Source organism: Ovis canadensis, chromosome 1, assembly GCF_042477335.2.
Source record: "Ovis canadensis isolate MfBH-ARS-UI-01 breed Bighorn chromosome 1, ARS-UI_OviCan_v2, whole genome shotgun sequence".
Classification (NCBI taxonomy): domain Eukaryota; kingdom Metazoa; phylum Chordata; class Mammalia; order Artiodactyla; family Bovidae; genus Ovis; species Ovis canadensis.
The window spans coordinates 175347710-175361575 of NC_091245.1; the positions used below are offsets into that span (position 1 = coordinate 175347710).

Below are 13866 nucleotides of genomic sequence, written 5' to 3' on the forward strand. Positions count from 1 at the left end.
GTCCAAGAAACACAGAGAGTTCCAAATAGGATAAACCCAAGGTGAAACACCCCAAGACACATAGTAATCAAATTAACAAAGATCAAACACAAAGAACAAATATTAAAAGCAGCAAGGGAAAAACAACAAATAACACACAAGGGGATTCCCATAAGGATAACAGCTGATCTTTCAATAGAAACTCTTCAGGCCAGGAGGGAATAGCAAGACATACTTAAAGTGATGAAAGAAAATAACCTACAATCCAGATTACTGTACCCAGCAAGGATCTCATTCAAATACGAAGGAGAAATCAAAAGCTTTACAGACAAGCAAAAGCTGAGAGAATTCAGCACTACCAAACCAGCTCTCCAACAAATTCTAAAGGATATTCTCTAGACAGGAAACACAAAAAAGGGTGTATAAACCAGAACCCAAAACAATAAAGTAAATGGTAACGGGATCATACTTATCAATAATTATGTTAAATGTAAATGGGTTGAATGCCCCAACCAAAAGTCAAAGACTGGCTGAATGGATACAAAAACAAGACCCCTCTATATGCTGCTTACAAGAGACCCACCTCAAAACAAGGGACACATACAGACTGAAAGTGAAGGGCTGGAAAAAGATATACCACGCAAATACAGACCAAAAGAAAGCAGGAGTGGCAATACTCATATCCCATAAAATAGACTTTAAAACAAAGGCTGTGAAAAGAGACAAAGAAGGCCACTACATAATGATCAAAGGATCAATCCAAGAAGAAGATATAACAATTATAAATATATATGCACCCAATATAGGAGCACCACAATATGTAAGACAAATGCTAACAAGTATGAAAGGGGAAATCAACAATAACACAATAATAGTGGGAGACTTTAATACCCCACTCACACCTATGGACAGATCAACTAAACAGAAAATTAACAAAGAAATGCAAACTTTAAAAGATACATTAGATCAGTTAGACCTAATTGATATCTATAGGACATTTTACCCCAAAACAATGAATTTCACCTTTTTTTCAAGTACTCATGGAACCTTCTCCAGGATAGATCACATCCTGGGCCATAAATCTAAACTTGATAAATTCAAAAAAATCAAAATCATTCCAAGCATCTTTTCTGACCATAATGCATTAAGATTAGATCTCAATTACAGGAGAAAAACTATTAAAAATTCCAACATATGGAGGTTGAACAACACACTTCTGAATAACCAACAAATCACAGAAGAAATCAAAAAAGAAATCAAAATATGCATAGAAACTAATGAAAATGAAAACACAACAACCCAAAACCTGTGGGACACTATACAAGCAGTGCTAAGAGGAAAGTTCATAGCAATACAGGCATACCTCAAGAAACAAGAAAAAAGTCAAATAAATAACCTAACTCTGCAACTAAAGCAACTAGAAAAGGAAGAAATGGAGAACCCCAGAGTTAGTAGAAGGAAAGAAATCTTAAAAATTAGGGCAGAAATAAGTGCAAAATAAACAAAAGAGACCATAGCAAAAATCAACAAAGCCAAAAGCTGGTTCTTTGAAAGGATAAATAAAATTGACAGACCATTAGCCAGATTCATCAAGAAGCAAAGAGAGAAAAATCAAATCAATAAAATTAGAAATGAAAATGGAGAGATCACAACAGACAACACAGAAATACAAAGGATCATAAGAGACTACTATCAGCAGTTGTATGCCAATAAAATGGACAATGTGGAAAATGGACAAATTCTTAGAAAAGTACAAGTTTCCAAAACTGAACCAGGAAGAAATAGAAAATCTTAACAGACCCATCAAAAGCACAGAAATTGAAACTGTAATCAGAAATCTTCCAGCAAACAAAAGCCCACGTCCAGATGGCTTCACAGCTGAATTCTACCAAAAATTTTGAGAAGAGCTAACACCTATCCTACTCAAACTCTTCCAGAAAATTGCAGAGGAAGGTAAACTTCCAAACTCATTCTATGAGGCCACCATCACCCTAATACCAAAACCTGACAAAGATGCCACAAAAAAAGAAAACTACAGGCCAATATCACTGATGAACATAGATGCAAAAATCCTCAACAAAATTCTAGCAATCAGAATCCAACAACACATTAAAAAGATCATACACCATGACCAAGTGGGCTTTATCCCAGGGATGCAAGGATTCTTCAATATCCGCAAATCAATCAATGTAATTCACCACATTAACAAATTGAAAAATAAAAGCCATATGATTATCTCAATAGATGCAGAGAAGGCCTTTGACAAAATTCAACATCCATTTATGATAAAAACTCTCCAGAAAGCAGGAATAGAAGGAACATACCTCAACATAATAAAAGCTATATATGACAAACCCACAGCAAACATTATCCTCAATGGTGAAAAATTGAAAGCGTTTCCCCTAAAGTCAGGAACAAGACAAGGGTGCCCACTTTCACCGCTACTATTGAACATAGTTCTGGAAGTTTTGGCCACAGCAATTAGAGCAGAAAAAGAAATAAAAGGAATCCAAATTGGAAAAGAAGAAGTAAAACTTTCACTGTTCGCAGATGACATGATCCTCTACATGGAAAACCCTAAAGACTCCACCAGAAAATTACTAGAGCTAATCAATGAATATAGTAAAGTTGCAGAATATAAAATCAACACACAGAAATCCCTTGCATTCCTATACACTAATAATGAGAAAGTAGAAAAAGAAATTAAGGAAACAATTCCATTCACCATTGCAACGAAAAGAATAAAATACTTAGGAATATATCTACCTAAAGAAACTAGAGACCTATATATAGAAAACTATAAAACACTGATGAAAGAAATCAAAGAGGACACTAATAGATGGAGAAATATACCATGTTCATGGATCACAAGAATCAATATAGTGAAAATGAGTATACTACCCAAAGCAATTTACAAATTCAATGCAATCCCTATCAAGCTACCAGCCGTATTTTTCACAGAACTAGAACAAATAATTTCAAGATTTGTATGGAAATACAAAAAACCTCGAATAGCCAAAGCAATCTTGAGAAAGAAGAATGGAACTGGAGGAATCAACTTGCCTGACTTCAGGCTCTACTACAAAGCCACAGTCATAAAGACAGTATCGTACCGGCACAAAGACAGACATATAGATCAATGGAACAAAATAGAAAGCCCAGAGATAAATCCACACACATATGGACACCTTATCTTTGACAAAGGAGGCAAGAATATACAATGGAGTAAAGACAATCTCTTTAACAAGTGGTGCTGGGAAAACTGGTCAACCACTTGTAAAAGAATGAAACTAGATCACTTTCTAACACCGCACACAAAAATAAACTCAAAATGGATTAAAGATCTAAATGTAAGACCAGAAACTATAAAACTCCTAGAGGAGAACGTAGGCAAAACACTCTCCGACATAAATCACAGCAGGATCCTCTATGATCCACCTCCCAGAATTCTGGAAATAAAAGCAAAAATAAACAAATGGGATATAATTAAAATTAAAAGCTTCTGCACAACAAAGGAAAATATAAGCAAGGTGAAAATACAGCCTTCTGAATGGGAGAAAATAATAGCAAATGAAGCAACTGACAAACAACTAATCTCAAAAATATACAAGCAACTTATGCAGCTCAATTCCAGAAAAATAAACGACCCAATCAAAAAATGGGCCAAAGAACTAAATAGACATTTCTCCAAAGAAGACATACAGATGGCTAACAAACACATGAAAAGATGCTCAACATCACTCATTATCAGAGAAATGCAAATCAAAAGCATAATGAGGTACCATTTCACACCAGTCAGAATGGCTGCGGTCCAAAATTCTACAAGCAATAAGTGCTGGAGAGGGTGTGGAGAAAAGGAAACCCTCTTACACTGTTGGTGGGAATGCAAACTAGCCACTATGGAGAACAGTGTGGAGATTCCTTAACAAACTGGAAATAGAACTGCCTTATGACCCAGCAGTCCCACTGCTGGGCATACACACCAAGGAAACCAGCATTTAAAGAGACACGTGTACCCCAAAGTTCACTGCAGCACTGTTTAGAATAAACATGGAAACAACCTAGATGTCCATCAGCAGATGAATGGATACAGAATCTGTGGTACATATACACAATGGAGTATTACTCAGCCATTAAAAAGAATACATTTGAATCAGTTCTAACGAGGTGGATAAAACTGGAGCCTATTATACAGAGTGAAGTAAGCCAGAAAGAAAAACACCAATACAGTATACTAACACATATATATGGAATTTAGAAAGATGGCAATGACAATCCTGTATGTAGGACAGCAAAGGAGACACAGATGTGTATAACAGACTTTTGGACTCAGAGGGAGAGGGAGAGGGTGGGATGATTTGGCAGAATGGCATTGTAACATGTATACCATCATGTAAGAATTGAATCGCCAGTCTATGTCCGACGCAGGATACAGCATGCTTGGGGCTGGTGCATGGTGATGACCCAGAGAGATGTTATGGGGAGGGACGTGGGAGGGGGGTTCAAGTTTGGGAATGCATGTACACCCGTGGTGGATTCATGTCAATGTAAGGCAAAACCAATACAGTATTGTAAAGTAAAATAAAGTAAAAATAAAAATTAAAAAAAAAAAGAGAGATGGGAATACGAGACCACCTGACCTGCCCCTTAAGAAACCTGTATGCAGGTCAGGAAGCAACAGTTAGAACTGGACATGGAACAACAGACTGGTTCCAAATAGGAAAAGGAGTACATCAAGTCTGTATATTGTCACCCTGCTTATTTAACTTCTATGCAGAGTACCTCATGAGAAACGCTGGGCTGGAGGAAGCACAAGCTGGAATCAAGATTTCCGGGAGAAATATCAATCACCTCAGATATGCAGATGATACCACCCTTATGGCAGAAAGCGAAGAAGAATTAAAGAGCTTCTTTTTTATTTTTTAATGTCAGTTTATTTATTTATTTATTTACTTATTTTGCTTTACAATATTGTATTGGTTTTGCCATACATTGACATGAATCTGCCATGGGTGTACATGTGTTCCCCATCCTGAAACACCCTCCCACATCCCTCCCCATACCAGCCCTCTGGGTCATCCCAGTGCACCAGCCAGGAGCACGCTGTATTATGCATCAAACCTGGACTGGCGATTTGTTTCATATATGATAATATAAATGTTTTAATGCCATTCTCCCAAATCATCCCTCCCTCGCTCTCTCCCACAGAGTTCAAAAGACTGTTCTATACATCTGTGTCTCTTTTGCTGTCTCGCATACAGGGTTATCATTACCATCTTTCTAAATTCCATATATATGTGTTAGTATACTCTATTGGTGTTTTTCTTTCTGTCTTACTTCACTCTGTATAATCGGCTCCAGTTTCATCCACCTCATTAGAACTGATTCAAATGTATTCTTTTTAATGGCCGAGTAATAGTCCACTGTGTATATGTACCACAGCTTTCTTATCCATTCATCTGCTGATGGACATCTAGGTTGTTTCCATGTCCTGGCTATTATAAACAGTGCTGCGATGAACATTGGGGTACACGTGTCTCTTTCAATTCTGGTTTCCTCGGTGTGTATGCCCAGCAGTGGGTTTTCTGGGTCATATGGCAGTTCTATTTCCAGTTTTTAAAGGAATCTCCACACTGTTCTCCATAGTGGCTGTACTAGTTTGCATTCCCACCAACAGTGTAAGAGGGTTCCCTTTTCTCCAGACCCTCTCCAGCATTTATTGCTTGTAGACTTTTGGATAGCAGCCATTCTGACTGGCGTGAAATGGTACCTCATTGTGGTTTTGAATTTCTTGATGAAAGTGAAAGAGGAGAGTGAAAAAGTTGGTTTAAAACTCAACATTCAGAATCTAAGATCATGGCATCCGGTCCCATCACTTCATGGGAAATAGATGGGGAAACAGTGGAAACAGTGACAGGCTTTATTTTGGGGGGCTCCAAAAGCACTGCAGATGGTGACTGCAGCCATGAAATTGAAAGACGCTTACTCCTTGGAAGGAAAGTTATGACCAACCTAGACAGCATATTCAAAAGCAGAGACATTACTTTGTCAACAAACATCAAGGCTATGTTTTTTCCAGTGGTCATGTATGAATGTGAGAGTTGGACTATAAAGAAAGCTGAGCACTGAAGAACTGATGCTTTTAAACTGTGGTGTTGGAGAAGACTCTTGAGAGTCCCTTGGACTGCAAGGAGATCCAACCAGTCCATCCTAAAGGAGATCAGTCCTGGGTGTTCATTGGAAGGACTGATGCTGAAGCTGAAACTCCAACATTTTGGCCACCTGATGGGAAGAGCTGACTGATTTGAAAAGACCCTGATGTTGGGAAAGATTAGAGGCAGGAGGAGAAGGGGCCAACAGAGGATGAGATGGTTGGATGTCATCACTGACTCAACGGACATGAGTTTGGATAAACTCCCAGAGTTGGTGATGGACAGGGAGGCCTGGCATGCTGTGGTTCATGGGGTCGCAAACAGTCAGACACGACTGAGTGACTGAACTGAATAAACATTATTGGCATCACAGAGAAGTGGCCTGCTCACCCCATGTATCACTCTAACCAGTTCGTCTTATCAATATCACTCAGTTTTATCACTTCATGCAGCTGAGAGAGTGACATCCCTGCACCACGCTCTGCCTGTCTGATAAACACGATGCTTCTGCTTTCCTCTGCATTCCTGCCATGATCCTGCACAACAACTCTGATTTCAATCTCACTCTCTTCTCCTCATGACTAAAAAGGAAGAAAAGTAGAAGAAAAGAGCTTTGTTACTTTGTGTAACATTGGACTAGGGCTTCCTCATGAATATACTGTTATCCCCTTGGGTCAGCCACCCTAACCAAATCTGAAAGACCTTTATGACTCTTGTTTTCTCAATCTTTTATCTCAGTCTGCATGTAACAAGTGATATTCAGGTTGGTGGGGAAGCAGGTTCTGATAAACACGGTCCTCAAATTTTGGAGGGGAAGTAAAAGACCTTCGGTAATTTTTCATGGTCACAAGCACTAGGTACACAAATAGTGCTAGATGACGGCAGGTGTAACATAAAGGGTACAAATAATGCCCAGTTGCTCGCATGATAACTATAATTCTATCCCATTCTCTCCCAGTGGGGCCTTCCCTGGTGGCTCAGATGGTAAAGCATCCACCTGCAATGTGGGAGACCGGGATTTGAGCCCTGGGTGGGAAGATTCCCTGGAGGAGGGAATGGCTACCCACTCCAGTGTTCTTGCATGGAGAATTCCATGGACAGAGCAGTCTGGTGGGTTATAGTCCATGGGATGGATCCCAAAGAGCCAGACATGACCGAATGATTAACGCTTTCCCCTTTTTTTCCTCTCCCAACTCAAAAACCATGTTTAAAAAGATGTAAATCAGGGTGATTTTATATAGATAATCATGACTGTACCATAACTAATTTATAGTTAACTTACTCAAAAAACACCAGCATTTGAAACATGAATAATATTATCTCTTATTAGAGCCATCTGTCCAGCGGTTATTACCTGCCCAGCTGCCTGACACCATGGCTGACTGTGCAAGCTACACTAGCTGTACTAGGAGACAGAATGCCGGTTTGTTAGACCTTGTTTACACATTCTGGTGTCTTTCTAATCCAAATGCCTTATCTGCCTTTGTAGATTTTGAACAGTGAGCAGCACGTGCTTTATATCTTGGTCAGAGGATGGCAGAGTGGCCTCTTCACTGAAAGAGAGGAATGAAAGCCAGAGTAAGGGACAAGGAGAGCAGAGCTCAAGTTTAAAACTCTTCACCATTTCCTCTCTCATTCAAAAGAAGAATAAGAGGGCCTTCCTTGGTGGCTCAGATGGTATAGCGTCTGTCTACAGTGTGGGAGACCCGGGTTTGATCCCTGGGTTGGAAAGATCCCCTAGAGAAGAAAATGGCAAGCCACTCCAGGACTATTGCTTGGAAAATCCCATGGACAGAGGAGCCTGGTAGGCTACAGTCCATGGGGTCGCAAAGATTCGGACATGACTGAGCGACTTCACTTTCATTTTAGAGAGGAGCAGAAAGAGTTTACAAGTATTGAACACTTTAATCTTCAAATTCACTCTACAAAGTAGGTGGTGTTATTATCCCATTTTACACTCTTGTGAGAAGTTAGTAACTTGACCAAGCACAGAGAGTCAAGGAATAGAAGAGCCTGGCACCCTAACATTTCTGGTTCCAAGTATCATTCTTTAAAAGCCATCCACCTGGAGGACAGTTTTCCTTGATAAGAGTCAGCAACTAGGCTCCAGTCTGCCAGGTTATTTTGGTTACTTCAATATTATGAAGTCCTAAATGGCTTCATACCTCTAGTAAGATCCCAAAGGGAGGGGGTCAGGGGGTCAGCTCAATTCCTGTTATTCATTCACGTGTTGACTACTCTGACAACTTCACCCTAATCAACAGGCTTGCATTCTCCCACCACAGCGCTTCCCTGGTGGCTCAGATGGTAAAGAAATCTGTCTGCAATGCAGGAGACCCAGGTTCAATCCCTGGGTTGGGAAGATTCCTTGGAGAAGGGAATGGCAACCCACTCCAGTATTCTTGCCTGGAGAATTCCATGGATAGAGGAGCCTGGCAGGCGACTGTCCATGGGGACAGCTCTTCACTATCCAACAAGCCCCAAATAGGCTGAAGCTACTTTCATTAATATTAATAGGTAAATAACTAAAACCCCAGATAGGTTTATGTTTGCATCAAAACTACTAGATTCATTTTTGTTTTATAAAAATAATCAGTATAGGGACTTCCCTGGTGGTCCAGTGGTTAAGAATCCACCTGCCACAGGGTGGACACAGGTTTGATCCTGAGTCTGGGAAGATTCCCCATGCCATGGAGCAACTAAGCCCATGCTCCACAACTACCGAGCCTGAGCTCCTAGAGCTTGTGTGCCACAACGAGGGAAGCCAACTCAATGAGAAGCCTGAGCTCTGCCATGAAGAGCAGCCAGCCCCCACTAGCTGCAACTAGAGAAAGCCCCGTGCAGCTATGAAGACCCAGAGCAGCCAAAAGTAAATAAATAAATAAAATTTTTAAAAATCAGTATACATGAATATTTTTAGTTGAAAAATTTTCAATCTATTGTTTATATTATAGTTGCTATACTTTCACTACATTAAGGCAAGAATAACCTCTAAATGTTCATGTTTACTTGCTTGAATTAGAGATAGTTCAACTTCTAAAGTCTTTGCAAAGTTCTTCAAATAGCTTTGATGAATAAGCAAACAATTCATTTTCTCATATTTCTGAAAATTTAATGAAAATGAATTTTTATAAATATATACTGTATTTTTTCTAAAAAGCAAAATGTCCTTTTCTGAGTTGACAAATACATATTTTTATTATATTTGTGTGTGTGGCAATAAAGAAACACATGGCCCATGGAGCCAGAGTATAAGGATTTGAAATTTCACTCTGCCCATTTTTTAGCAGAAAGGAAAGTTATTTGACTTCTCTGAATTTCAGTTAATTAAGCTAATATTTAGAACAATATCTGGTATGTATCCAATAAGTCTTAGCTGTTATTAACCTGGAGGAAGGGTGTAATTGCTCCAAGCAGTCCCTCTAATTTAATTGGGAATTTCTGTAAAGCAAGAATACCTAATCTACAAATTGCCTCCAAATGTAATGAAATTTTAATACTAACTTAACAATTAATGAAGATGATATAATAGTACACTCTGGAGATATTTAATTAAACATTTATTGTTTCAATATTGCAGCTTTTGATATTCTGAGCACAGTGGTTTTTTTCTTTCTAGCTCTCCAATACTTATTTTTATTGGCCCTTGAAATGTCATAGTACTAAGTATTTGTAGAGCTTCATGGATAAGATGGTCTTTGCCAAAGTAAATGGGACAGCTTTGAAGGCTACCTTTTCTGGCTCCAACTATCTTTCTGTGATAGTCTGCCTCTTGGAGAACATTTCTTCTCAGCAAGAGTTTGGTAAGGTTTCTAGAAGTTTTGGAAAGGTTACTAAACTGGGGTTCAAAGATAGAACAGGAAAGTAAAATCCCAGGTATCACTCATGAGCCAAAATTCTGAAACTATTTTTGCCTAAATTCAGAGTTTATACCAAAACCTAGGCTGAAGTTGGCCCTGCATTTAAACATAAATAGGAGAAAGAATGATTTAGTAGAGGGTTGGAACTGGCACTGATCCAAGAAGAAATATCTTCTTTAATAAACTGGGACTATATCTTGACATACATAGTTATCATGTCATTTTAATTTTCCAAATGGCATTGCAAAACCAAAGGTGGGTAAAACTGATACCTTAGCACAAGCCAAGGCAAAAGTACTAAGCTACCAATAGTGATTGTATTTTTCACCTCCATTCAATCAGAGAAAAAGAAGGAATACAAGAAAAAGCCAGTTTAGCTCTAGAACGATGATGAAGCAATAAAATTTTACATTTTATTAAATTTCAACCTTTAGTATATCTTTTTAATATTAAATGTGATGTAATGTGAAGTACCCATAAAGCACTTCTGCTGCTTACAGAAATATAGTTGTCTCCAGGAAAAGTACTTATTTGAGTTACAAATAAGCTGCTTTTTTCATGGAACATCATTTTGAAAGTAAAAACTGGCAGCCAACTATGGTATTCATACTTGGGTTTTTGGCAAGCATTTTTGCAAAAAAAAAAAAATGGATGTAGAGAGCCTATCACTTCAAGAAAAACAACTAAAAAGCTTAATAAATTTCAAGTTTTGCAAGCTAAAATTAAAATTTTAGAAAATTTTATCTGCCACCACAAACTTGGCCTCTTGCCAATACTCAAAAGACTTTTCTGGTGAGATTGGTGGGATATTAATGAACATGATATTTGGATATTATGTAATAAAATGAGCTAGCATTTAAAAGATCTGCATTATTCAGTGAATCATTACTTTCCAAATGACCAGTGCATGATATTACACATCTATTAAAAATGGAAGATAGACCAGTGAATTTTAATGTAGCAGTATTATTCTGGGCTAAGATTACACATTGTACTTAACTTCTAATCAATTATCATTTGTCAAATGTTAGTGGTGTAGAAAGAATAAAAGCTTTAATTAACTGAAAAGGTCATTAAAATATCCTCTCCATTTATGTATTTATGTAAGGCCATATTTTCTTCATCTACTTAAACCAAAACAACATATGACAACAGATAAATGCAGAAGCAGATACGAGAATCAAGGTTCAGTTCAGTTCAGTTCAGTTCTCTGCAACCCATGGACTGCAGCATGTCAGGTCTCACTGTCCATCACCAGCTCCCAGAGTTTACTCACTCTTGTCCATTGAGTTGGTGATGCCATCCAACCATCTTATCCTCTGTTGTCCCCTTCTCCTCCTGCCTTCAATCTTTCCCAGCATTAAGGTCTTTTCAAATGAGTCAGCTCTTCGCATCAGGTGGCCAAAGTATTGGAGTTTCAGCTTCAACATCAGTCCTTCCAATGAACACCCAGGACTGATCTCCTTTACGATGGACTGGTTGGATATCCTTGCAGTCCAAAGGACTATCAAGAGTCTTCTCCAACACCACAATTCAGAAACATCAATTCTTTGGCAGTCAGCTTTCTTCATAGTCCAACTGTCACATCCATACATGACTACTGGAAAAACCATAGCTTTGACTAGACGGACCTTTGTTGGCAAAGTAATGTCTCTGCTTTTTAATATACTGTCTAGGTTGGTCAATAACTTTTCTTCCCGGAGCAAGGGTCTTTTAATTTCATGGCTGTAATCACCATCTGCAGTGATTTTAAAGCCCCTAAAAATAAAGCCTGTCACTGTTTCCATTGTTTCCCATTCTATTTGCCATGAAGTGATGGGACCAGATGCTATGATCTTAGTTTTCTGAATGTTGAGTTTTAAGCCAACTTTTTCACTCTCCTCTTTCACTTTCATCAAGAGGCTTTTTAGTTCTTTGCTTCCTGCCTTAAGGGTGGTGTCATCTGCATATCTGAGGTTATTGATATTTCTCTTGGCATATCTTCTATTAATTCATGCATTTAAAACATTTGCAAATATATAAACAATGCCATGGTTTTCACGATTTTTCTTTTGGAAGATATAATTACTTTTTCATAAAAATATGTCATATATGTTAACATGTATTGGGTTTACTTTTTTAATGAATTAATATCAAGATTTACTTAGTTTTCATCTCTAATATGGAATATCAAGTGATAATAATTCATAAACAAAAGTTCTGTGGTGCTCAATTTTTAAAAGTGAAAAAGAGTCCTGTGACCAAAACTTTTGAGAGTTATAGCCCTAAGGTTAAAGAAATTCTAGACCAGCAGCCATTATGACATCAGCTTCGGGTCAGCCTATGAAGGATTCCACACAATTGCTCAGTATTTCACAGAGCTCTCCAGCCAAACTGCCCTATAAGAAGCTAACCATCGAAGAGGGCCTGCTATTGTCCTTCATGTTCTCCATAGGACATTCAACAATGTCACCGGGAAAGATACCCAACAAAGAGTAAGAGAAAAACCGTTTCATTCTTCAATTTCTTTGCTTCTTTCTTTGATTTTGGTCAGGTTTCCCAACACTTTGTCTCTTGTTTCATTATGAAAGATGTACAAACTTCAAGCCAAAAGGGTAAAAGCTGCTGCTGGGCAGATGTGGAATTCAAATTTCTCCAAGATCAGACAATCTCTTAAAAATGCTTACCACAAATGTAAGAATCAGTATCCAAATTCAACCAGATGTCCAGCTATGACTTCCCATGATTGTGATCAAGAGGACCTTGATGCTGATGAAGAAATGAATCTTCTAGTAATGCTCCAAGATATTAAAACCACCCAGCTTGAACTCCTCAGCCAAATGACTGGCATGATCGGTGCATTATCAAAAATCCAGGAAAGGACTGACTTCTGTCAGAAGCAGATGGAAGTACTGGAAACCAAAATGAATGTTAATGAAAATAAACAGTGTACAACAGCTGAAGATATCGTCTCTGTGAAGGAAGACATTGATGCTTTAAAGAAGAAGGTGACAGAACTGGGAAACCAGAATTCTTGCTCCAACGTACATTGTTTAGAGGTTCTGGATGGAGAAAAGGGTAAAGAGATCATAGAACTTCTTCACAAAGTCACACAACCAGAAACTCTGAAGAACACACTGACCTCTATAGATTCGGAAATCTCTTCAGCAGAACCAGAGAAAATGCTCAGTTATCCTAACTCCACTGATCATCTTGAGGAAAAAACAATATCTCCTCAGATTAAAGCTCTGAAGAAAAGTAACTATCAAAATGCATTAAGAAGCTTTCAAAAAGCAAAGTCAAATATTTATATCTACCCAGACTTTAATACATGGATCAAGCTAACTTTTGTCCATGGAGGAAAGTGGAGATTTTTCCTCAGCGCAACCAAGTTAGAGGAATTCATCCAGTGGCTTCTTTCCAGGCCAACCCTCCTTCCTGAGGAACCACAAGTCATAACCCAGAAGTATTGTCTTTTCACTGGGCCTATCACAAGCTTGACCACCATCTGTGTCTCTGTTTTCAACTACATTTATTGTCTTTTTGGTTCCTCAAAAGAGGAAGTAACTCGACTATAGAGTAATTTTCTGCTTTGCTTGGTACAAAATAAATGTAACCTGGCCATGCCAAGCATTCACGTGTCTTTGTAGTTGCTGTGAATTCCTTGGTAGTAAAGTTAGCTCACTATGGGTTGGCTGCCTGCAAAGTTTCTTTATGTCTACAGTAAGTTGAGGCATATCATCCCATTAGACAATTGTGATGCATTTTCTGTCAAGTTTCTTATTTTCCCCAAGAGCAATTCATGAGGACTCCTCCAGTGCCCATTTCATAGATAACTGGAAACAAAGAATAAAGGGGTCCAAAATGAGAAACACTTTTAGTAGCCCCCACTATTG

The 13866-nt window shown here is 38.4% G+C and overlaps 1 protein-coding gene across 1 annotated transcript; it reads left to right on the forward strand.

The window, feature by feature from the left end:
- Positions 1–12324: 12324 nt before the first annotated feature.
- CCDC54 (coiled-coil domain containing 54) lies at positions 12325–13603 on the forward strand. Its single transcript, XM_069552602.1, has one exon. It carries the CDS (start codon positions 12562–12564, stop codon positions 13546–13548), a length of 987 nt encoding a protein of 328 aa, XP_069408703.1. The 5' UTR covers positions 12325–12561; the 3' UTR covers positions 13549–13603.
- Positions 13604–13866: the final 263 nt, after the last annotated feature.